The sequence below is a fragment of the Lichenostomus cassidix genome, chromosome 1 (genome assembly GCF_008360975.1).
Source record: "Lichenostomus cassidix isolate B80296 chromosome 1, HeHo_3.0, whole genome shotgun sequence".
In the NCBI taxonomy this organism is placed as follows: domain Eukaryota; kingdom Metazoa; phylum Chordata; class Aves; order Passeriformes; family Meliphagidae; genus Lichenostomus; species Lichenostomus cassidix.
Genome location: NC_139479.1, coordinates 89,787,634 through 89,814,931, shown reverse-complemented (window position 1 = coordinate 89,814,931; position 27,298 = coordinate 89,787,634). Strand labels below are relative to the sequence as shown.

At 41.4% G+C, this 27,298-nt stretch overlaps 1 protein-coding gene across 3 annotated transcripts in view; it reads right to left on the bottom strand.

Moving 5' to 3' along the window:
- GSK3B (glycogen synthase kinase 3 beta) overlaps positions 1–25,850 on the bottom strand; it is a 148,790-nt gene extending 122,940 nt beyond the window's left edge. Inside the window, exons 1-2 of one of the 3 annotated variants that reach the window (XM_085070312.1) lie at positions 2,615–2,719; positions 641–698 (exon numbers count right to left, since the gene is read on the bottom strand). In XM_085070312.1, coding sequence (XP_084926438.1) covers positions 641–698; positions 2,615–2,704 — 148 coding nt within the window. In that variant the 5' untranslated portion in view covers positions 2,705–2,719. Of the gene's footprint in view, positions 1–640; positions 699–2,614; positions 2,720–25,612 lie in introns of those variants that run through there. The other 2 variants (XM_085070323.1, XM_085070331.1) reach the window with 2 other exon arrangements.
- Positions 25,851–27,298: the final 1,448 nt, after the last annotated feature.

The window sequence follows — 27,298 nt, the reverse complement described above, 5'->3', positions numbered from 1 at the left end:
ACCAGGCACTGCAATACAGGAGTACTAGGAACCAACTTTTGTCTCTCCACTATCAATGAAAACCTGTTCTGTGACTCAAAGCAAGACTAAAAACTGGGATAAAGACAGCAAAAGTATAAACTGGGATAGACCTCGGGACTGAACTGAAAGCCTCACAAAGTGAGCAGGTCTTTCTGGCTGACAGTTTTTAGGAAGTAATGTTCCATGATAGATTCATTAGGCAATGCTTGCAAGGCACTCAGCGTAATGACAGGGATTAAAATACGACTTGCAAACTGATATGTTGGGTAAAAAAATTAAACTTTTGCCTGAAGGGACAAACTAAAAGCAGAGTTCATCTCTACCTCTCTGTGTTTTGTATCCTATTCTGTTTTTTCTGTAGATTCAGTATCTTGGTTAGCCCAAGCTCTTAAACTGGTTCCCTGAGCTAATTAAGCTTATTTGGTCACTAGTTTGTCCATCTGTTTTTCCTTCTCACCACAAAAAGACATGGACCTCATTGGCCATTATCAGCCTAGTCTGATAGAGCAGGAATCTCAGAGACATTTTGGATCCCCTGTCAACCAGCCAATCAGGAATACTCGCCCAGCTCTTTCACCCTGGTTGGCAGCAGGGAGCCAACTGATCAGCATACACATACCAGGCATCAGCAAAAACAAGCTCTGCTCCGGACAAGTCAAGGTCCATGCCTTCTCTGCCTGTGACATGATGAAACCAAGGTCACCAAGTCACAGCACAAATAAATAAGACTGGGCAAGTCCTAAAAAAAGGAGACATCACTAGTTCCAGCGCTGTGGTGAGCTGACTGGCTGGTGCCTACCAAAGCTGCTCTATTACTCCCCTTTCTCATCTGGACAAGGGAGGGAAAAAATATGACTAAAAGCTGACGGGTTGAGGTAAAGAACAGCGAGAGATCACTCCGTCATTAACATCACAGACAAAATAAACTCGATTTGGTGAAAAATTAGTTTATTGCTAATCAAACCAAAGTAGGATAATGAGAAATAAAAATGTATCTTAAAAACACCTTCTCCCTACTCTCCCTTCTTTACAGGCTTAACTTCAGTCCCAATGTGCTCTACCTCCTTCCCCACAGCAGAGCGGTGAGACAGGAAATGGAGGTTGCCATGTGGAAAGGGATCTCTCTCCACAGATCCTGCCAGGGGCCTGCTTCAGTGGAGGCTTCTTCCCACAGGGCCAGAGCCTCCTTTGGGCATCCACTTGCTTCAGCATGGGTTCCTCTACAGGCTGCAGGTGGATTTCTGCTCCACCATGGATCTCCATGGGGACTGTCTGCCTCACCACAGTCTTCACCACAGGCTGCAGGCAAATCTCTGCTCTAGCACGTAGAGCACCTCCTGCCCCTCCTTCTACACTGATCTTGGTCTGCAGAACTGATTCTCTCACATATTCTCACTCCACTCTACCACTCCCATTGCTCAGGTATTTTTCCCCTTCTTAAAAATGTCATCACAGAGCAGCTATCACTGCTGCTGATGGCCTTGGCCAGCAGCTGGTCTGTCTTGGAGCCAGCTGGCATTGACTCTATTGGACATGGGAGAAGCTTCTGGCAGGTTCTCACAGAAGCCACCCCTGTAGCCTCCCTGCTACCAAAACGTATCCACACAAACCCAACACAACTGCTCAGAAATCTGTGCCATACAAACTTCTGCCCACAAACTTCTCAAACCTTGCTTTGAAGCCTTCCAGGGCTGTTTCCACCTACATTTGACTGAAGTTTCTTTATCCATCCTGTCTCACCCCATGTGCTTTAATATCTTGACAACACACCCTTAAGAAACTTGTAATAGTGAGAGCTATGTCTTTTGCAGTATGGTCACTCTGTGTTTACCTATGAAGTAGACATTTAGACTGCAAACTGAATCATAACTGCCAGCCACTTGTGCTTTTGTTATATCAGTGGATACTCTGCCACCAATTACTACCTACATCTATGCATGACAGGCCACAATAAAAGTAGCGATAGATAAAAATATCACAAAACCATCTGAGGTTATAAATATATGTAACTGTAATGTGAGAACTTATTTCCAAACCATAATCTCTAAAGTGGTATAGTAATCTTTGTTGGGTTTTTTTTTTTTTTGCAACAAAGCAAAGCAGACTTAAAGCAGACCCATCTACGTTAATGAGATACATGACCAATCTACCTCACTTCTACACCCTATGGAGAATTCCAAACTGCTGAGGACTTTTATTTTCTTAATGCTACTGCCACCTAACAGATTTCAGGAGCAAAGCCACCAACCCACCAGTGCTCAAGGTTTTCTGGGAGAAATACTTCAGAGACAGGCAGGAACCAGCCTACACACAGCCTGGGAAATTAGCATTCACACATGCTCTAGCTGAATACATCACTAAATGGGAAATAGCTTAAATGAGACACGGGAATCTTTAGCCAAAAAAAAAAAATCTCAAAAAAATAAAAAAGTCAGATTCTCTTAATCAAGAGGACAGCAAGCAGAACAAATTTCCTAACCTTTACATTCAGAACAGAGTGCTGCTTTAAGCATACAAAAGCTAAGCCAACATGTTTCAAAGTGTTCAAAATCTACAGAACTGACAATTTGGTTTTCTATTTCTGTCTGCTTACCCTGCTGCTTCTGCCTGTAAACATTTTGTAGGAGGATGTGAAATTCAACAGAGAGGACTCTGAACTATGAATGACTCCACAGCGGCACATTCTTAGAAGTGCGTGGTGGTGCCTGTGAGCTCACTCACACATGGTAACGTCACTGCTTAGGGTCAATTCAAGACAGCTATAGCTCTACTTGGTTAGAGCTGAATGTCAGTTCATTAATGTCAAAGTGCCCTATCCCCACCTCTAGTGGTAATTTGAAGATAGAATGAAAAAAAAGGAAAAAAAAAAATCAATGTTTATGGGGAAAAAATAGGTTATTAGGACACCTGGTAATGCCTTCAATTCTTTGCTGGTCTTCTAGTAAAAACATGCACTGAACACTGACATCTTATGTCATTAACCTTAGTAGTTTGATTTCCCACACTCATTTTGTCCAACCTGATGACTTGAAGACCTCTGTATATGTTGCATAATTTACTCTGACTGCTTTAATTCTGGATTCTTTACCTTGTGAGGTACCTATGCAGTAAGTATTTTCTCCATGGTCTGTATTAACAACATAACCAGCTGCCTGAACTAGTAAAACATAGTATTAAAAACATCCTAAGGTCCTATCTACACAGGGCTGAGGAAAGAGTAAATTAGGTAAGATTAAAGTGAGGCACATTAAACACAGATATTCTTACTTCAAATTAGCTATGCAGAACTCACCTGTAATATACCTTGACCGGATCAGCCAAGGTCAATGCAACTGCTTTATCTCCACAACAAGGAAAAGGTTGACTTTATAATCACACTTAAAAGATACAACCCAATAGCTGAGCAGAACATTGTCTAAACAGATCAGAACAACTACTCATTTCATAAACACATTACTAAGGACTCCTCATTACTTCTTCAAATTACAGTCTTTGTTGATTCTGTCACCAACCTATATCATATCTAAGACTTCTATCAAAAGAACCTGCTATACATGGCATACCACATCATTAAGGATCTGAGAAAAAGGACAGATGTAGGTTTCTCCACCAACATGGTTTTTCCATCAGCTAAAGACAATGTATGGGGCTGCTCGCTGCAGAACACAAACTGTTCTCACAAGGGACTTGGAACCTCAACATCTCAAAAGGTGGTAAAATTGCATCTTCTTTTTTATAGATGCACATGTGAACAGATGGAGGGGAAAAAAATTATAACCAAAAGAGGAACCAACATCTGTTTTTAAATAAAGACACCGTTTTACCCAACATGTTGCAGTTTTAAGTAAATTAAAGCAGTAAAAAGGATAATATCACCTAATCTTTTTAATTCTAAAAATTATCGTTTTAGCAACTTTGGTATACCTTGAGTTTAGGACAATGCACATCATACACATCCCACATATTTATAATACCATTTCTATAAAACCAATATAAAAATGTATGCTGCATAAAATGAAAGGACAATATGCCATATAAAACATAGCATCTCAGAAAATCTTGGTGTCTTTTGCTCATCAGAAATGCACATGCTTAGCCAGGGAAGCTGAAGACTTCAACACTGCCCATCTACAAAATGAAACCAAGCTAGAATGCATAAAAAGCTACCACAATACCACAAGCTGATTTTACCACAAACTCAGGCAAAACACTGGACAGTGGTTCCCATCATTACCACAAGGTAAAAAATTTGTAACTATGCAGAGATTTACCAGAGCTGGAACCTCCCCAGCATACAGCACCCTGCCAACCACAGATCAATCCATTTCGTGACCCACATTCAGGAACAGCTGGTTTAGACTAAACACCTCCAAGTCCAACAACTTTTCTTCTGCCTGGAGCAGAAGACCAAAATGAAATAACATTGTCACCACTGGAGTAAAGCACAGTTATATTAAAAAAAAAAAGAAATCACGTGACCAGAGACTCTTCAAAAGACATGAATTTCCACACCTTATGAATAAGGTGTTTGGTGTCCACACAAGCTTCTAACTTTTATAAACTCCTTCAGCTTCTACGTATGCACTACCATGGTGAAGTAATGCTAACTTTTGCCAAGAGAGCACATTTTGACCAGCCCCATGGCAATAAGCAACATACTTGAGTCAAGTGCCCTGCAAAGGCTTGCAGCTACTGTACAGCAACCCTAGAGATGAAAACCAAATTTTGAATTGAAGACTCAGCATGTCATAGGACAACTCTTTGAAGGAAAAGTGTATTTGACTTTTTTGAATCTCAGACTTCCATATACAGGGAACTAAATCCCTTTGTTGACAGAGCCACCAAAACGGGAACTTGAATGGAAGTCAAGATTTTATCAACCATTAGATTTGGTATGTAGTTGCCATACAAAGGCTCAAAGAAAACTGTTTAATACTCTGATAAGTCCAAAGGTGATGTCTTTAGAGCTACTACCACAACAGAAGAAACAACTCTTAAAAAGTCATAAATACATACTTCACAACTCTTTCCATAGCAGAAAATTCAGTGACCCATTATTCCAAAATTCCAACATAAGAGAAACTCACCATGTTTATTGCTAAAATAAAGCTTCCTAAGTTCAAGCTAAATATACTGAATATATTTTTAAAGTTTAAACAAAAAAATATTTGTTCTTTCAGACATTTAGGTATACAGCATTTTTTTTACCATTAAAGCAAGGAGTCAACCACTCTGCTGAGTAAATAATCTAGTGTTGCCTACAAAAATTAGTAGTGGCTTTCCCTAAGCACACTATACATTCTGAGAATTTTTAAGTGGATATACATTACAAATATCAAAGTAATTAAGTCATCTGAGATGACTCAAAAAGCCTAATATTCCACATCAGCTAGAGACCCCAACTATCATGGTTGTTTAAGAAAGTTTTCAAAGTTCAAATATATTTGCATTCTTTCTGAGTTACATTGAAAGACATGAAACCTTTCAACCCTCAGGACAGTAATTATGGCCATCACTTCAGACTCCAACATATCAAAGAAAAATCTATTATGCTATAGATAATCATTGACATTCAGAATCATTGTTTTTTCCAGTGATAGTCTACCACAACGAAGAATGCTTCTTATGGTAATCTAACTATACTTCCTTTGGGAAGAGAGGAAAATAGGAAATTTTGAAGGTGGGCATTCTTATTTAACTACAGTTTTAGCCTAACATTCAGAACAATGGATTGCAGCCAGATTATATTTCAAGGAATTCTGAGTAGAAACATGTTATTTTTTTCTGAAAAACAGTAAATTCTGAGCCCTGAATCACAGCCAAAAACAACAAGTCTAATTTGGTAGTATACTGGGAGAAGTATGGAGGCCAAACAGATGAGTTTGAATACACAAGGAAACATGATGGCCAAGATTTGGAGTCAGAGGGACATACAGTCCATGTGCTCTGTACTGCTTCCAACCAAGATAAAGCAGCTAGCTCTTACTGCAAATTATTCGAAGAATAAAATGCTTGTCTAAAATTTTATATTTCCAAATATCAACCAATAATAATAGAGTTTTTATTTCTTTGGCTATAATTTTTTACATAAAAATCAGATTGAGAGCCCAGTTTGTCAGCACATAAAGGGCAAAGCATACTTACAAAATTAGGCCAAACAGTTCCATTCCTGGAGCGCAGATAATCATTTAAGTTGAATTCACATATTAAAGACAGACACAGGCAAAACTACCTCAATTCCTCTTTCTGAATACACCAGCAAGAAACGTACTAGCAGTGAGAGGAAACCAAGGAGAGCCACAGTTGGCCACACCCAAAATTCAAATGCAAAATTTCCCACCTTCATTGTGACTGTGGTTATTTTATGGCCTCACTACAAGGTGGAACATCACCCTCAGATATATGCAGCAACTTACACGCCTCAGCACCTCAGATTACACCTGCAGGTTTGGTGAACTAAACCAGATGGTTCTACATCAAAAAGGCTAAGCATTTTGGTTTTTACAAAAAAAAAAGAAAAAAAACCAAAAGCCACACAACAAACAAGAAGCCTTTAAGCCAGAGTTTAGAAGTTCAAGGCTGTTTACATCCGGCTATAAACTACATGTGACAGCACTGGAAGAGGCTGACACCTCATAACCAGAAGACATGACTTGCCAGGCTTCATAAAAGTTTTTGCAAGGTTCTGCCAAGAGTTGAGCAAACTTCTTTTCAACCCTGCAGTGATCAAGCTACTTCAAATAACCAAGTGATTACTTTGTAAATACAATTAATTTCACTGCCTGCAGAGTTAAAGTTTGACAATAAGGAAGAGAGCAGAAACATCCTCAAAGAGCATATTAAACTGGTGCTTCATTTTTATGTATCACAGTTTCTTTTTATCTGCTATAAACAAAGCGAACTAAACTTTGGACTACTTGATAGGAACAAAAAAGCATGTTATTGTCATGGAACAGGCAAATTTACAGCGAGAGCTCAGTGTCCTCATGGTAGGTCCTCCCAATGCCACATATCTGGTAGTATTTTGTAGGATCAGAGGCAGGTCTCTGTTCCAGCAACAAGCAACACTGTCACCAGACTGGTTTAGGCACTAAGCTCAAATGTCCAAGGACAACACACTCCAAGTTACCAAAGGAACATAACAGAAACAGAAATTCCTTGCAATGACTCCTTTAAAGTTGTGCTTATCTGTGTTAAGAAATGTCACTTGGAGAAAGAAAAAAAACCTCAACAAAACCAACAACTATGAGTTTAGCCAAAATGTTCAATACAGAAGAATCATGGCACGAGAGTCAGAGAGAAGAAAAAATACTTAATAAAAACATAAACTGGCACATCTCAACACTACATTAAAAATAAATAAAACATGATATGCAGACACTTGCATGCACTTTTATCCAAGTCCAACCGAACTTGAAATAAAGAAAAGTTTAGAGAGTCATGATCCAAACAAAAGCTCATCAAGGCTACCTATGCTTGGAAACAGCACTAACTGTACTGATGCTTTACTACTTGATCAGAGTTAACTCCGTGCCAAAATTAATTATTGTTGTTCTTGTTTGGGCATGTATCATGATGAACCTTCTCACCTGCAGAAGCATTAGAAAACAAATTTTCAGCAAACCACATTCAACACTAACAATCTTAACTCGTCCAAGATTTCTGACCAATGCTGCAAAACAAAAAACTTTCCAGAAAAGGTTTTGCTGTTAGTAGGTCAGGGACGTGAGAACAGTAAGTGGAAATAGGTGAGGCATTCTGACCAAAACCAGTTTTAGTTGCAATTTTTTTCCCTTCACAAAATCCTTTGAGAAAACAGGTCAAGAAGATCAGAGAAAGAACTCTTCTATCCACAACCAGAATATATTGTTTCACTAAAAGTGAAAAGAGGCACTTAAAAATTTATTACTAACAAGAAAAAAAAAAACAAAACAAAACCAACCAAACAAAAAATCACTAAAGAAAAGATTGGATGGAAAAGTAAAATTGTGTTTAAAATAGAACTCAACTAACTTTATCTAACTGCCTTCATTTATAAGGCTTAAATTATGTTAAGGATCTTCTGCACAACACCTGACATGTACTTTCTCTCTACTCAAAAAATCCCATCAAAAAAAAGCAACCAAAACCCAAAATTAAATTATGACTTCTAGGTATTCTCCCACATTTTTCTCCAATACACCTGGAGAATTGGAGTAAATTCAATTTTAAACTGAATTTAAAAATCCAAGCTGTCACACTGATGTCACACTGACTGTTCTAATGGTATAACTCCATTTATCTCAGGAATTCCACAGAAAATTAACTGTAATACCTTAAGATTCAGAAGGCAAGGCATGCCTACAGTACTTTCAAATCAACCTGGTTTCCAATACATCTTAACAAGCAGTACCAGCCAGTACATTCTCTTGTGTCAGACACTACATCCAACTCCTCTCTAAATGTCAAATAATCCAAGTTCAAACCAGGCTGCACAAATGGTGACAGCAAAAAGCAACTTAAACTTCAAGTGAGCTATGTTCCTTACTCGTTCAGTCCCTAACTTGGATTACAACCAGAACATTGTTAGTTATGGGACTAAAAATGAGAAGGGGATTCCCCTCACAGATAATGTGAGCATTCCTAATATGCTGGAGGCAATGGCAAAAGATATTAATGCCTCTTAAAGAACGGCAGAAAACCTGAATAAATCAGATAAATTCAATACAGAGTAGAGTTTATTTTACTTCTTTTCTCCTAATGGCAAAAATTCAGGAGGAAAGTTGCTATTATCCTACAGACAAAATGCTTTTTTGTACAGGTCTCAAATCCTAAACAGGAGAGAAACTGGAAAACAAGTCTGCTGGTACAGAAAATTCCTAAACCCAATGCAAGTCAAGACAATTCAACATCTGATAAAGCTACATGGCTGTTCTAGCTACTATTAGCCACAAAGAAACATTTCATACATGTTCATGAATAACTAAATTAGAATGTTTCTATTTATTCACTTTAGCTTTATTCCAGCCACTTTATTGGTCTGGATGAAGGCACACAATTGTTCTTTAACAAGAGCAACCAAGGCTTTCTCTTCAAGCCACAACAAAGGATATCTCCATATATGCCAGAACGTCCCTCTCAGCCAGTCTGAGGTTGGCTTTTTGAGTGTTATGTTGATGGTGCTATAAAATCATAAAAACTTATCAGCTCTAACTTTATAATAAGCAGAAAAGGGAAAAATATCTTTTAGGTTCCCAAGTCCAGCAACTTCTTACTGAAGTATGCTATATTGTATACCCCTGGGTGTATAGTCAATCAAGACAAGTCTTTAATTGTCATAATTTTTCTAGAGGAAAGACATTCTAAAAAATCTTTTCTCTTGGGTGGGGAGAACAAAAAATAGAGACATTTAAGCAGAAAAATACATCCTTTTGTAGCTTCAGTGCACTTATTTTTACACAAACAGTGTACTTGAGGGAAATAAAAGCAGTAATTGTTTGCTCACTCTGCCCGCATAGTATTTACAGAGAAAAAAAAATACCATTTACATCTCTGACTATTTTGCTCAAGTTAAGACAAAGATCATGAGTTTCACCTCCCACTTCATTTTTCCCCTGATATCCCAGCTCGTGCTCCAGACTGAGCTCCTCTTTTGTGAGGCCCAAGTAATCAGGTGGGTGTTTAGTGCTCTGCATGTGTCCTCAGCAGCAGCAACTCCAACTCCACCCATTTCCCTGTCTCCACTGCAGAACACCAACCACAACCACTTACATCTACAGCTATACTATTCACACGGCCCAGTCAGACCACCATCCTTTTGCAGAACCTTGTCCAGGATTTCAGCATATGGACTCTCCACAGCATGTTATTTCTAAGACACCTGTATTCATGGCCACTGGACCATTCCTGCTCATATTAGCAGAAGTGAGAATTTGTCCCATATTAAAGACTGTTTAAAAAGAGAAAAAGGCAAGATGCAGCAAAATAAGAAGAATATAAATTTTACTCCTGTACTCAAATTTTCTTGAGTGACTCTAGAGTTCACATTTTCTTCCCACTGGCAGAGTTAGAAGAGTGCCTCAATGAAGTAGTTCTCCTTCATTCACCGCCAAGAAAACTGTTCTTCTCCCCTGTAACAAAGCACTGCTTTTGGGTACACCACATGACTTAATTAGCATGCTTAATTAAAAACTTCCCAGCTGGATCCACTGATCTGCACACCAATTTTAGTCCAAATCTGGAAACTTAGCCCACTTGCATATGCTTCTACCACCATCTCTAAAAAAGTACAAAGCCAGTATCCAAAAAAGTTCTGTTCAAAAAACATATTTAAGACACTGGTAGGATTTGAAACTCCAGATTCTCACTGCTTTCTTTATTTAAACCAAAGGTACATTAATGCATTCTTTAAACCAAACCCATTTTCAAGCTTGCTGTTCCACTTACTCTTTTCTCTCAAAAAACATCCTTGTATTTGTAAAACATATTTGCACAGAACTGAAACTCACAAAAAAAAGCCCTACTTGGGTGTGTAACATCAGCTGAACTCTGGCATTACAAACAGTAAAATCAACATTTTCCAGAGAATTCCATTCCAGAGTTGTGGTTCCCTGTAGTTTCAAGCACAGATACTGAGTACAACAAATGTAAAGGACCAAGAAAGTGACATGTGACCATTTAAACCAGAGGAGGCTTTAAACATGAAGACAAGTTACTAGTATTTTACAAATATGGAAGGGAAGGCATGAGTACTTTTCTCAATTTCTTCTCACAAGAAAAGTACTTCAATGATAAGAACTGCACTTAAAATTTCAGCTAGCTTATCAACTGCCTCATACTCATCTAATGCATCCCGAACTCAAAACCAAACTCAGGGAGGAGAAGGGACTTAATAATTTAATTTTATTGCTATTACTTACTTTGAAGCTTCATTTGCAAAGAACTTAAATAATCTGAATGGTTCCCATAACCCAAAAAGACCACTTGGTTAGGCTCTACCTTACTTCTTTCCTCGCTGCGTTTTCTGATGCCAGGTTATTTTGTTGACTTCTTATCACTGTCACAGCACTGAAGCTGAAGAATGTCAGAAGCAGAAGCATCCCAGTCTCTCATAGCTATCAACAGGGAAGGGGAACAACTTTTCCACAATACACAAGTTGTAAACTCTTCCATCATTCAGATAATGACAGCTGCAGACAAAAAAAGAACTGCACGCCCCGACAGTCTATGCCATCTAAGAGATGGGGCTATTTTGTGCATGTCAAAGTCAGACCAAACACTAGGAACAGCCTTAAGCCAAGCACCAGCAAGAGACTCACTCACAGCCAACCTTCTAAGCCTTCCATCAGCCAAAGACATGAAAGAGGGAAAAATTAAGGGCATTTAGGACTACTACTGTACCTTAGGAGGACTGTGGCGTAAGATTGCTAGGTTATCATTTCTTCTCTTATTTGAGCAGAATAAAAGGAAAAAGCACTAACTTGACATTTATTTTTTCATATTCAAAGTCATATGGAATGTGGAAGCAAGGAATCAACAGAATTTTACAATTTAGTTGTATTTACAGTTCAGGATTCCAACTTTCCACAGTAACTTCACATGTGTACAAATTAGGACTACAGCCTTGCAAGGCACAGAAAAATCATTTGTTTAGTTCTAGTCAAAGCTTCTGCATCAAAAGGGAAATCACATACCAATACAGATGATCATTTCTGCCCTAAAGCATCTATAGTTTCTCACATGAGAACTCTGCACTTAACAGCTTCACACATCCATCTTACTTGCCAAAAAGCTATGCATAGGTCAATTAAATGCCTTAAAAAATTAGAGCAAAAAGTGACAAAAAAACGCAACACTTTAAGGTCCACTTCAAATCTTTGAATTTTGAACTAACAAAATGAAAATAATACAACTATCTACACTTCACAAATGTCCAAGACCAAGAATGTGTTTTCTTTCTTGGTTTGTGTTCTATGCAACATCTAGTTTATACACACAATCTTTGAAGACTTGTCTTTTTATTAAATTAGAACTAAAGCAACTGCTCTGAATAGACAGTAGTTATGTATTAATGGATGGATATTCTTCTTGCACTGGCACTATACACCAAAGCAATACACCCTTAAGTTGTTTGGAGTAGATAGACATCCCTAACATAAGCTTAGTCCCTATGCAGCTACTGCAGTTTGGTCTCTGCCTGAAGCTCTGAGCAGTTCTTGACTTGCACTAAATTCTTTTGTGTTGAAGCAAGAACCACAGGATGAAAAATTGAAGGAAAGCATTGTTTTTCTCAGGACCCACATGAAGCAAGATCTAGAAATCCCCCACAGAAAGTCTGTGGTCCTCAAATGCAGTACAGTACTACCAAACTAGAGCAAGCTTTCATTTGACAGCACTTGTATCAAAAAATGAAATTCAGAGCAGATTTAAGCCTCTAACTAAAAATACTCACTGACTGCTTTTCCAAATACAGTACATTTACCTAAATTACAAGACTAAGGAAGCTCTATGAGACTAGATATTAAATAGATTTTTGTAAACAATGAGGGTGGGGAAACACTAGAATAGAAAGGTGGTGGATGCCCCATTTCTAGAAACATTCAAAACCAGATTGGACAGGACTCTGAGCAACCTGATGTAGTTGAAGATGATCCTACTCATTGCAAGGGGACTGGACTAGATGACCTCTCTAAGCCAACCTAGTTTGCTTTGGTGTTAAAGCTGTGGCCAGTTTCAGGAACTCTTATCTCCACATCCAGTAACTGCCAGCAAGCTGCCAGTAACACAAGGCTACCTTGTCCCAAGGGGAGAAGGAAGAGGATCAGTATGCTGTAACTGAAATTCATCCCAAGACCATGCAGAAATAACTGGAATGACACAAAATAATTCCATAAGGGACTACAGGCTGTCTTAATTAAAACCTCTCCAAACTTCTATATATAAACTACCTGGCAAAACATCTTCATTTTTCAAACAGGCACTACTGGGAATCTGACAGCCTTCCTAATCTATTCCAGTGCTCCTGTTCATAAAAGTTGACTCAACAACCTTAGTAAATGTTTGCTGCAGTTTAAGCCCGCAAATTGTTTCATTTCCAGTAGGGAAGACAACAGCTTTCTCTTTTCTTTCCAGCTATCTTTTATGTATTGAAAGAATATTATCAAAAGAAATTTAAAAAAACCAAACGTCTGAAGTGCTTTCCATTTTCCCCTAAAGCTCCTTTTCTAGACCTCTGACCACATTCCTTTGCCTGCAACTATTCTTCTCCCAGTACAATACCAAAACCAGATGCTGTACTTTAACTTTAGCTGATTGGCTTGTCAAGAAGTAAGAAGGCTAACTCCAAGCATTTTACATGACACTGCCATCAATACAGCCAATAAAAGATTTGCTGGTTGTCCAGCATCTGTTGAATCATGGCCACCGTGCAAATATCTAACTCCAGATTCTTTGCAGATCTCCTACAGACCCAGTTACCCTAAAACCTGTTACCAGCACAGTCAAATCTGCACTATCAAAACTTAGTGAAGAGTAACAGATGACATCAGCCCCTCCTACATTTCATCCTACTTAGGGTACCACTTTGTCAAGATCATTTTGAACTCTTGCTCTTTAGTCTTTGGAGTGCCTCTGACAGGAATGCAATCCCAAGTCTAGAAATTTTATTTAGATCAGCTACAAACAAAAAATACTACTACATGAAACAAAACCGCAGAACCCCTGGTTCTGCACATCCTTCTGCTTTGACAGAAGTCTTGACTAACTTCAAAGGAATATTTATTCTATAATGGCTGCAGACCCATTCTTAGACAAAAAAAGTCCTATTTTCTGCCATGATATATAAAATAGTTAAGAGTGTGAAAGTGAGCATATACATTATAAAGATATGCCACTTGTAAGAACAGACATACTGGGTCAGATCAAGGCATTGCCTAATCCACTTTCCTGTCTTTGACAGCTGCCATAAACAAACACCCAAGAGAATAACATCCAAGCCATTAACAGGAGGTATGAATACAGAGACATACCTTAAATTTGAATATATATAAATACATATATACATGCCATCTATTATATATATATATACATGCCATCTATTTGAAGCACAGTCAGTAACTTTACCTAACAATAAATTACACAGTTCTCCAGCACTGCATGTTGTTGCCCATATCCAACATCAGTCTAAGGGAACAAAGAGCTCTCAGACGTATAAAGCCAAAAAAATGAAAATGATGCAGTGACAAAATTACTGGAGGAAAAAAATTAACAGTATTCCATAAAAGTAGACATTTGAAGGTTTTAGTGGATGATGTGTTTTTAAACAAGCACTTTCATACCACATAGCTGACTCCATTTACCAGCACAATCCATGGCTGATCTCCTCTTAAGAGGTTTCATTTATGTGGTCTACATATCCTTTTCTTCAAAGAGCAGCCATGGGATGGGTCACTTGTTAAGAATCTGAATAGCACCATATTTTTAAAAGGGCATTTTTTAACAACTTCTGGAGATTTTCAGCTATTTATGCTAGTAGCACAAAGGAGTATTTTTTTTCTTAACCCTATGCCAAGTTGAAGCAAAAGTGATTCACAAATGCACCAGCCTATCTTTCTGTGTCCTACTGAAGAAAATACACTCTTGAACTTTCAGTAGGAACACCAGCTCTCAAGTCAGACTGCACAGTTTCCAATAATGTCACTATAGTTTCACTCTACTTTTCACATTTAAAGAGTTACACTCTATATAGTCTACCCACAGGCATCTAAAGCGGTACGTTTCACCAAGGAGAACATTTCAGATAGAATCTACAAATCTGGTAGAATGCTAGAATTATTGCACTAGCTCTCTGTATTTTCATTTTTAAATGAGGGAAAGGTACTTTGACATAGTTGTATATTTAATGACTTACTTTCCACCTAAGCACAAAAACGAATAATATATATGGCAAAGCTGTTTCCACACACAGAATAACCCTTTATATCAGGATTGAAGAAGTTGTAGAAAACAAAAATGGTCAAATAATCACTATTTGACTCACTATATGTTTCCTAAGTATGAGATGGTTTCATATTAACACCGACTAAATAAGAAATCAAAGTTAAACAGCATAAGAGATGTCCAGAGAAATTCAATGGATTTCAACAAACAAATCTCCAGGAATTCATGAACATCTGCTCTCTTCAGTGTCAGATGAAAGCTAATTATTCCTCTTCATCTGCAGACAAATTCCCTATCCCATTATTAACTACTTTTCCTGACAAAATCCTGGACATTAACTGCACTTTTAGAAATACTTGCCTTTATTGTCTACTATACTTAGAGATCACGGGGCTTTCAAATACAGTCAGAAGAACTTGCATCTATAGTCTCAAAGCAAAATTGTAACATCCTAGGTACAGCAGTCTTTGAGAAAGCTGAGTCCTGCCCATCAACACTTTGTTCTCCTTACTTCACAGAACACCCTGCATTGGTTCTACAACTTAATGTACTCATATATTTTCCGTACACTTCTTCCTCATATCTCCCAGAAAAACATTTTGCACACCAGACAGAGATGCCAACCCTACCAGCCTTGGCTTTGGGGTTTTTCCCCCCCACTAGCATATCTTAAGTCTGAACTGAATAAAGTGTACTTTTAAAAGTACTAGGTGAGGGCAGCTGACCTCTGCAGACAAACCCATACAGCAGCAAACCCCAGTGCACCATGACTTTGGGATTTCACTGGAAGCACAGCAGTGCACAAGAACGCAGGGAGAGGTGAAACCACCACAGCACAGAAGATTGTGCACTGAGTGTGAGTAACCAAAGTAAGCAAGTTAAAACCTACTTCTTACCAGTCTTCCCAGATACTCAGACAAGAATACCATCAGCACCTTTGCATGAAAAGATAAACTTTTGCAATCATAAATGCAGAGCAGTCTGTAAAGGCTTTAAAGCAGAAGCCTTCACATGTGGCCTAGGTTTAAATTACAGATCTCAGGACTCTACATCAGCTCCTCCCCTCCATATCATATTTCTGACAACGCATATGTGTGTGCCTCTCTATACTCAAATATACATAAAAAGTAATAGAGTAAAAGCAGCTGCTAGGGGACAATTTACCATTATTTTTCTCAGCTAGAATCTACTGATGTTGAACTAGTCTGCCAGGGACTCCTCCATAATTCCACTTGCTCTTCACTTAAAAGGGACAAAATAAACAAAAAAGTCCATTCCCACAATGTCTGAATAAACAAAAAAACTAAAAGGCATATGTAGATACTGTATTTCCTAAACTAACTCTAGAAAAAATTTGCTTTGTAATTATGCCACAAGGTAATAAAAATTAGGGTTTCACCAGATATTATGAAATGCAGGCAGTGTCATTGTTTCAATAAGTATTTCTGAAGTATCGTAATTATTAAAAGTTATGGACACAGCATAAACATTTCTGCACTATTTCCTTTTAGAGTTGGCCCATTCCAATAAATATTTACAGTCAATAATGAACTGCTCAAATTTTACCACTGAAAAAATAACCCAGGTTATTAGGAAAAAAAAAAAAAGTCCACAAGTTATGGCCTAAAGCCAAGGCATTCACAGCAACAGAAAATGTTGCTTTTTGCCTCATGAATATCTATACCTGTCTCCAAAATCCCACAGGCATTTCCAGTGTGCCACCTGGGAAAACAGCTGCCATTCTTTTGCTGTCACAGATCCCATGTCACTTGTCATGCTTGAACCTTGTCAGCTTTCATGGACACTGAAAGTCAGTGACTCTAGTTGAAGAGAAGCTTCAGCCCACTGAAGTTAAGTTTACTATGCAATAGAAGAGACTTGCAGATTTGGCAGCATTCATTACCCTAACAAGATTGTTCATTAAGCCAAATAAATTTCTAAAGCATGCTCTGATTGATTGAATGACACTCAGACATTCTTAATGGTGAACTTCACTCACACATGCAAAGAGTCCATCAAACTCAACAGCCATCCCCATGCCACTTGAATAAGAAACCAACTCATGCCCACTGCACTGATCAAGGAAGAGCAAGTTTAAAGTTGACTTCAATCTAGAATTGACAGTACCTTTTTCTGGGAGTTGCAATTAAAGCTCTCCCTGCTCTCTCACTGAGCAGTATCATCTGAAGTTTGGGTCCACAATTTCTGGAATAGCAAAGTTCTCCCACTCCACATAAACCTCATGCTTTTATTTCTAGTACAGTAGTTGTTCCACTAGAAAACCCAGACAAACAGAAAAAAAAAAAAATCACCTAGCTTTCCATGGGCCTCTAAAACTAAGACTCAGATCAGCTCTGCAATCCATTGTGCTTACTAAAATATAGTTAGCAATTTTGGTAAATCTATTCCAAAGTCTCTAAAACTGAAATTTGATTAGAAAGGTTTCTCCATTTTCTGAGGAGCACAGAAAAAAACATTAACTTGCAAATGCTATGGTTCATGATACTATACACACCCATGCCTCCTAAGGCAGTACACACAATCACAAGAAAGACTCCAAGATTAGAAGTGAAATGGTCAACAGATATGATCTTTTCCAGGACAACACCATTTTCCGCTTCTTTAGGTTTCAATTGAGCAATTGCATGTAGAAAGAAAAAACATTCCATCTACTCACCTGCAGAGATCTTGCCCTGCCAGAAAGCTTTTGTTCTCTAAGCAAGGCACAAAACATTTTTTCTGATGCTAAAACTGAACCCCACAAATTGGGGAAATACATTTATGGCTATGGGCTTCATTCACAGGGATACAGATCTGTGCCAAATGATTCACGTTTACTTGGCCCACAACCAAATATTCCGGTTATTTAGGCTGATGCATTTGTGACCCCTTCCTCCCTCTAGGAAACCCACTCATACAGGTCAATTTCTTGTGCTACTTTTTCAAAATACATACTTAAAACAACTAAGCAGATGAGATGGGGTACAAATAGCATTGTATGCTCTATGTAAATGTTTACAGGAGGGTGTGAATCAAAAAACCAGATTGGTACTATCAACTGTGACTAAATAGTTTCTTTCTACACAGCAAGAAAAATCAAATTCTTCTCTGCAGCAACAGTCACAGTTTATCTTTCTGCAAAACATATTCTTGGCCTGTCTGAAAATTAAACAATTGCCTGCATTCCTGGCAAAAGATATTACTCTGAACAACAGGGCTTGTATCTGACAAGAATTACATTCCCACTACAAAAGTCAAAAGAGATGATGTGGCTGTAAGAAGTCTGCCTTGGTTGGAAAAATTTAGCTGCTGCTTCCCTTCTGGTTGTAACTTCTGAGCCAACACCCAACTTTTCTCCTTCTAAGTGCCCTGACCTAAAAGACTGGCAATTTTTGCAGCTGCACTCAAATACTTAGCCCCATGCACACACAACAGCACAGTGCAGGACCAGTATTTCCAAGTCCCATACACCCTCTGTAGCATTGCTTATCCAGTGATATGAATGAGAAATATCTTCCTTTTCCCTTTTGATCAGCAGGTCTCTTATTATGATCATCTATTGTCAAGCACTTGGACTACTAAAATGTTTCTCCAAAGCTGTCCAACTGCCTGAAGAGACACGTCAAGCAATGTAACTACACTGCTACACATTCCTGTGATATATCAAGTTTAAGAGAATTTTTTCAGACACAAAAATACTTTCAGCAAGGCTACATTGGTCATTACACCCTTCAAAGAAAGAGAACCTCAGCCCTATTCAGACATATTACAAAGCAATAAAGCTGTATTTTTCTTAGCTGTGTGTTCTCACTTCCATGCAAGCTAAAGTGAATTTCCTGTGGCAGGCACCAAGGCCCACTGCAGCCCCACACTGTTATTCCTTCAGGAAACCAGTCTCCATATCACCCACACAGAAACCCCAAAAATCATCTATAAATTAATAAATATAGAAGGTATCTGGCAACCCACTTTCATCCAGCACATTGCCTATCAAGTACCTGTGCAGGAAGCACTGGTACTGATATACAGTTAACAGCCCTTCCCTCAGCTGATGAGGCCAAGCCAGAAAATAAAAAGTCCCTGCTACAGAGATGCAGCAAAGCTCCTGGCAAGGACTGGAGCCATCCCTTCAGAAGGAGCTGTTGCTGTATGGCTTTTGCTTTAAAAAAAGAAAAAAAAAAAAAAAAAAAAGGAAAAAGCCCTGGGTTCTTGACATTGACAAGCTATCTTACCACTTTCCTTTCTTCCATTATAAGACAGACTAGGTGAGAACACAAATTGCCTTAAATGCTTAGATCTACTTCCCGTCTGCAAGAGATAAAAGTACAGAGTGAACTGCTTTGCTTTATTTCCTTTTCTGAACAACAGACAAGTCATCTGTGGCAAGAGCACCTAATGAAAAGATTCTTTGATAGCACTGAACATACAAGAAAAATCACTGTCCACTTCTTTTAGAGGCACAGCAGTATGACTTCTGGGCATCCACATTTTTGACAGTTCTCAGAGAGTGATATAGCACTGCTTTCAGTAAGGTCTCCAACACAGATTTCTGTTGAAATACCATCATCTCACTTCTCCTACTGCCCTGACAAAACATCACACAGCAGCAGTGTTATAGGACAGAGGATTGAGTCAAACATGCACTGTCTTAATTTACTGTATTTAGGACTACACTTAAATAATGACCCTCTCTCTATGGCATGGTAAGCCATTACCTATGGGGGCAGGAGGGATTCTGAAGAGGTGGTGAAAATAAACAGTTGTCATCCAAATCCAGTTTGCAAAAGCTTCAGGTAGAGATTCATTTTAGGCTTCTGTTTAATGAGATACAGCAGCACTGACAGGAACAGCTATCTGAGCTTAACTATAATGTTGTATCCATTTCTCACAGACCTGCATCTTCCTACCACATCTCACACCTTTATTGCCTCTAGATCAGACTGCTAAGGTGCACTCAAACAGGTACATTTTAAATCAATTCAAAACTAAAAAGTGCCATAGACCATTATGCCTCCAAACTTCCACCTCCCCCAATGGCAGTACGCAGCACTTCGGAAACAACTTCTATGGGGTGAGAAGTGACAAGGGGTTTCCTGGTTTTACAGCTGAAGAGAGGGGGTCTGACGTGTACAGCACTCTACGGGTTTTGAGCCTTTATGGCTGAAAGAGTATCTTCTCTTGTCACATTGTAAATGTTATAATTGGCATTTATACTTAAATAAAACAGCACCTATTTGTGCAGCTTTCTGGAAAGACAAATTTTTTGATTTCACATGGACTTTGGTATTCTGTGAGGCATTCAAACTTTCAATAATCTCCTTTCTCTAGTTGCTTGACTTTAAAAGTTTTGTTTGTCTTTCAAGGCTGCTCTGGGCTGATGCTCATTAAATTCAGAAAGCAGCCAAGTAACTCCACCAGCCATATCACTGCTACAGGAGACAGCCACTTTAGCACTTCCCACACTAGCTTATGGGTGACTAAAAGTCCTCAGAGTAAAGTTGAAAAAAAAATTTAATCAAAAAGCAGAGAACTTCAGAAAATTTTCAAGTTTTTAAGTTGTCTATAGAAATTTCTGGAAACTCACAGGTAACAGACCTTTCAATTTAAAATGGGACTCAGTCATTTAAAACAAAAATACTCCAACAGCCTGAACCAAGAGGCTCCAAGTGTTCTCCAAGCACCACACGCATTTTAGCTATTGCATTCAAATAATCAAGGGGTTTAGCATTAATTAATTTCAGAAAAGGCTACAGCTGATCACAGCACAAAGCCTTAACTGCAGGCTTTTTGCACACAGATACCCTGTAGGCTTTCAGAATCTTCTTCACCCATCCATCCAGTTTAAGAGAGAGCATGGGGTGAGGGAACAGCAACAGCCAATATCCCACAGATTTGTATCACTGTGAAGATCTGTGATGAGTAAACTAAACACCAACACTGGAAAAGTCCTTTATGTTCTATCTAAAACAGCTCTTAAAGATAGAATACATGAAAATTAAAGAACTCTCTCGGGACAGTAGAGGGAAACTCTTTAGGCTGTGGGGTGGTCTTCAGCTTTTCTTATCTGCCTGCCACTGCTTTGTGATACCTACAAGGCCCTATCAAGTTAACAGATGAAGTGACACAACAACTTCCAGAGCAGAGCCAGAATGCATACAGGCAAGGGACATAATCCACAAGCCACAGCTGTGTAAAAACAGGTGAACAAGACAGTTCCAATTTTGCTAGGAAATACGGAGGATGAATCGAGGGGTAATACAAGAGGGGAAGAGGAAATGTGCCGAAGAGAGATAGAATGCACAGCTACCTAATGGTATGAATAAAGAGGAAAGAGTCTGTCAGCATTAGAATTAAGTACAGCAGACAGTTCTACTCCTTTTCAACAAGAAATACACACAACTTTGGGGCACTATAACATGAAACACTTTTCACTCAGGCACACACATTCATTAGCTGACCCCCCTGGTGCATTCTTTTCGAGTCTAGGAATGAGGAAAGCTGCTCACCCAGCAGCAGTCAGAAAGCTGGACAGGGCTAGGATGAGCGACGGCCAGACACATAACGCTCAGCAGGCTCCTGGAAGGGAGTGATTTTCCTCTCTCCAGCAAGGAAAGCAGGATGGGCAGCTTTCAGTTTCAGAAACCAATTAGGCAGAAACTGCTATCAAAGCAATAGAGAGGGCCCTACCCTAACTAGGTTGAGAAACACCAGGTGGTATTATCTCAATCGTTTTGCCAGTTTCAACAGCCCCACTCATTCCTTCTCGCTGAAGGTGCCCAGGGTGCTCTTTACCAAGGCTCTTCCCACACACCTACCTGGACACCACAAAGTATTAAATTAAACTGTCACCTAGACACCACTGCTACCTAAAAAGCAGTCACTTTTATGTACTGGCTTGTGGAATAGCTACTAAGAGAGCAACAAACTCACAGACTTTATTCCTTCATGAACCACTTTTAAGGAGCCATCACGCTCTGAGTGAACAATACACAGCAATATAGGCTCACCAAGCTATTGTGCTTTCAGGAGATTTTACAATACAGCAAAAACCCAGTGAATCCAAGAAGAAAAGAAAAACTTCAACAAACCCCAAGTCTGGCACCACTGTAACATTCTTCCACAGAGTCCAAAATGAATTATTACAAGATTGTCCTTTAGATTTTGCAACCAAGAGTATGCGTTCAACATCAGAACTAGCTACAGCAAATAAAATTGCCTTCCTTGCCCTCCAAGTTGACAGATTCTGCATAACCAATTACAGACCCACGACACTCACACATGGAGCAAAAAGCTCTTCATGGCAAGTGTTAGCCAAGACATTATTTACTGCAGACCATCAAGACAATTGGCTATAGTTACAAGGACTTGGTGTTTCTTGAAACACTTATTTCCCAGAAGCTCAGAGAAGGGAAAAAAAAAAAATCAATTTTACAGTCATTAGATGAAAATTCTCAAACTGCAAACTTTGAGACTTCTATTTTTATACAGATATTTTTGGTCATGTGTTGCATGACTATCCTTTATATTTCAGGATTATTTTTGTCCCATTTGAGAAACAAGGTACATCTGGAAGCAATGCAAGAACAACTAGGTGAAGAACAAAAGAAAACTTAAGCTCCTATCTCTTCTCATACTCTAATGAGCAGGTTGATAGTATCAGCAGGTGGAAAACTGGAAGCTTAGCTCCTTCCTTTTGAGGGACAGGCTCAACACAAGGAATACACACACTTTATTTCTGTTTAGGGAAATCCTACAAACCCAGCAATACAGAACCGCACAAAGAATAACCTGTTTGAGAACTATTGCAATGTAGGAATCCATATGGTTGCGTGATTTCAGAACCACCAAAATATAAATAGAGAAATAAAAATAGTCAGATTTCAGAAGACAGATATATGGCTTGAAAGAGATACATGAAGGCCTCAGGGTTCCTACTATTGCAGAGATGTTAAAACTCTTCTAACATCCCTTACAGAGCAATGAGAGCAGCATGCATGAGAAGTCATCTTTCCCAACAGCCAAAGGAGAAACAGCTGTTGGTAATCTCCCATCCTTCCATTCAAGGCCTCATTCAGTTACCAACTTCTGAGAACGAAGTATGATAAATCTAATAAATTACACAGCAAAGTGATGAAAAATGCTTGCTTACTCTTTCTCGCCCATATACCTTGGGAAGAAGAGCAATCACAGTATGGTTCTAGTTCTGCTCCTCCCAGGAAACACAACGAACAATGAACCCTCCTCCAGCGTTCTATTAATCCTTTTCTCATCCCTTGGATCCATCCTTCCTAGGTAACTTGCAGCGCTCAGCCAGGAGAAGCAATTGCTCTGATGTCTCTGCAGCTAGAGTGACTTCATCATTTGATTTCACCCCTCCCTACAAATAAGGAGGTTTTGATACCAAACAAGTCAGGTTTTGCTCCCAAAACACCAGAACCAAGACAGAGGCACTAAAGACGTCCCAGCCACGCAGGAGATACAAACCCATCAATTTTCACCTACCTCACAAAGATTCTTTTGTCCCAGCTTTAACTCAAACGGGCTCAGAATGTAACTACGTATCAGCTTATAAATATATATCAAAATCAAAGAGCCGACCAAACTCTCTGTTCACCACACAAGCACTCCACACAGGCAATAGCTGGCTCGCTACATCATGTGTTAAGATGTTACCAAGACTCCGCTAACCAAAAAAATAAAATCTTTTTTGACACTCTGGAATTTTTCTCACTTAAAAAGAAAAAAAAAAAGTTAACTTCCCAGGCTGTCGTACATGGCTGGATTAACTGAAAATAGAAACTGCACTTCCCACAGAATCCTTGAATGTGGTTCTCTTGCTTTGTTCTGACATTTTTTTCCAGACAGCAGAAGGACCAAGAGCACATGACTAGAGCGACTGGGGGGGTATCACAAGTGCATGCGCTTTATGTTACGGCCTTTGTTTCTCCCTCAGTGTTATACACTTGGGATTGAATCATATTTGCAAACTTGTTAGTCTGCATCAGTTAGCACCCTCTTCACAGGCAAGCATCTGTCTAGTCTTTGACCTCAAATAAACGGGAAAGGAGCATCGCATCAATGACATTTCAAGAATCGAGCCGTAGAGCCTGAATAAGACAAATTTAGTTGCAGAGTATGACAGGTTGAGGTCTCGCTCGGTTTAGACAGCCACCTGCAGAAATACTGATCAACAAGACCTGCTTTCCATTCCTCAGGCACATAAAGTAAGCCAGTAAATTAAAATGGAGTCATCCACAGTTCTTCTCCATACAGATCAATAATCCTTAATAAATACTAATGCTGGACCAGATCAAACCTATGTTGTCATGCTGCTAATATGGGTTAACTGCACCCATGGTTTTTCGAGGGCTGCTGGCACACTGATCATGCAGATATAAGGTGGACTACAGCCCCTGAGCCAAACGCTCCCTTCAAGGCTTCAACCGCAGCGGAAGACATTTCAGTGCAAAAAAACCATCAAAATTTCTCATCTGTCAAAAAGCTCACAATCTTCCAGTGCTTTGGCATGAAAGACATAAACCCCTGCGATGGATGCAGGCATGCACCCACAGAGCCGTGTCAGGTGTGGCTTTACACAAGTATCAAATAGATCAATCGAATGGGAATGCATATCGAGCATTCCTGGTCCCAGAAAGATGTCATCCTGCATCTCCAAAAGAAAAAAGAAGATATCTCTGGAAACTACACTGTTCATATGAATCTGGAAGAACAATTCTGTTCTTAATTTGAACATATTCAAATCAGGAGTAAAGAAATTCGGTATGAAAAGCACATAGCTGACCTTTAGTGACTCAGAACTGGGCCTTTTTGTATTAGCACTGTACATTTGTTCAGATTTAATACATATTTTTAATTCATATAAACCAGCTAACCCCAACGGCTAGAATACGAAGAATGGGCACACACTGAGCACGATTTCTGACATGCCTGTGCAGAATAAAGCACAGGCCTCATTCTTAAAAATATTCCTCTGATCAGAAAATTGGAAAAGGAATGCCAAGCTTGACATGTGAGCCAACGGACTAGTTATTTCAAAATAAGCATTTTCTTATGCCTTCTTCTGAGCATTTTACCAGAGCCTGGAGGATATTAGAGACACCTTTTGTAAGCTCCCCTCCCCCTCCTTTTTTTTTTTTTTTTTTTTTAATGGGCTGGACTAAAAGGTGCTCACACCCGATCTACGGGTGCATGGAAAAACCTTCCATGCTCTCTCCCCTTCACAGCCAGGAGTGCTTAAAAAAACCCCAAAAAAGCACATAATGAACGTGAATGTCACGGTCATACCTGTGCGCCCGCAATTCGTTTCCTCCTTTCGAGAGGGAGGAGGGAGGAATGAAAAGGAAATACAGGCTACGGAGCTCCCAATCCGTTTCACAAAGGGGGGAAAAAAATGGCTTTTTAATGAGCCAGAGGCCGCTGGCAGCGACCAGGAGCTAAGGACGAGGACAAACCCACCGGGATTTTCCGTCCAGCAGGCCCCGAAAGGAGCGGCGGCGTGCGCCTATTCAAGGTTAATGGGGGGGGGAAGGGGAGAGAAAGGAGCTGCCGAGGCCGGGGCTGGGGCCGGGCTCCCTTCGCCGCTCCCCGCCCGGGCGAAGGGCGGGGGCAGCCCCCCCGGCCCTCACCCCCCACCCGAGCGGGGCAGGATACTCACGGCTGACTTTCATGCTGCCGAAGGCCGAGGGCTGCTGCACCGGCTTGCAGCTCTCCGCGAAGGAGGTGGTCCTGGGCCGCCCGGACATGGTCTCTCCCGCTCTGCCCCAACGGCGATCACCTCTCTCCTCTTCCTGCCTTCGCCCTCCGCCTCGCCCCGGCGGGCCCGCCTGCCGCTCCCTCGCTCGCTCAGCTGCAGGAGACGGGTGGAACGCGCCACATGAAACGCCGGGACCCCCCCTTCCCCCCCCCGGGGAAGCCCCCTCCCCTCTCGGTCCTGTCGCCCGGCGGCTTCTTCTTCTTCTTCTCCTGCCTCCTCCGGCTCCTCCTCACGCCGCCCGCTCCTCACACGACCATCCTTCCCGGCCGCACGGGTGGGTCCGAGAGCCGCCTCCCCCCGGCGCCGCTCCCGAGCGAGGGGGGTTCGCTGGGCCTCGCTGCCCCCACCCCGGGCGCCAGTCACATGGGGCGGAGGCTCGCGGCCCGGCTCCTCCGATCCCGCCGCCGCCGCCTTTCTCTCCCTTTATTTGCTTTAGCTCTTTTTTTTCTCTTTTCTTCTTTTTCTTCCTTCTCTTCCTTCCCCCCTCCCCGTTCCTCTCCTTCCCCCTCGCCTCTGAGGGAGGCGGCAGGCAGCGGCACTATTTTTTTCCCCGGCGGAGGGATCTCGGGGCACCGCCGAGCGGAGGCGATGAGGCCACGACTCGCAATAGGATCCGGTGGTGGCGGCGGGATCCGCGGCGCGCGGAGGGGGGTGAGGCGGCCGGGCGGCCTCGCTGCTCGCTGACGCTGCTGCTCAGTGCGGCGCTGAGGCGGCTCTGGCGGCGCTGCCGCTCATTGCGCCCGCACGGGCAGCTGGCGGCGGCTCAGGCAGGGCACGCTGGACTGCGGGCGGCGACCGGCGGCGACGGCACGGGCCATGACGGCGGCGGCTTCCCTGCTCCTCCTCAGCCCGGCTTCAGAGCGCTGGCGGTGGTTGTTGCTTTTGCTGCTGCTTCCCCAGGCGCCCAAGGCACATAGGACTCGCCCTCCCGGCTGAAGTCTCCCGCCGGGCCCCCCTCCCCGTTCCTGCCGATCAGTCCCTTTGTCCCTGCTGCCGCCTCCGCTGCGTGCCGGGCTCCCGCCGCTGCGCTCTGTGCGTGCGCCAAAGCCGCGCAGCCGCCCGTGCCCGCCGCCGCCCCACGCTGCGGAGCGGCCGTAAGCGCCCTCTGTGAATACCCGGCCGAAGAACCCGGCGCGCCCGCGAGCCCCCGGCCCGAGGTCCTCACGGAAACGCCCGAGCCTGCTCGGAACCAATCCCGAGGCCGTTACGGGAATGCCTGTAGCTGGCCGTAACCAATCACGGAACGACCGCGGGCGCGACCGATTCTGCCCGAAGTGAAGCGGGGACCCAATGGGAGGACACCGCCGCCGCCCTAGCAGCGCGGTCGGGCGGCCAATGAGAAGGCGGGTTCTCTTCCGGCCATCACCGGGCCAACCCGAGTGGAGCCGAGCAGGGAGAGCCAATCAGGGGACGCGCTGCCTCCGTCACCCAGCCCTGGGACGCCTTCAAGCCGCAGCCCGAGGCGGAGAGCGGCCGCGGGCTGCGATTGGCTGGCGGCGATGAGGCTGCCCGGCGGGGACCAATCGCGAGGCGCGTGGCCACGGGCGCGCCCGCTCCCGACGGGGCACGGCCGCTCACCTCTGGAGG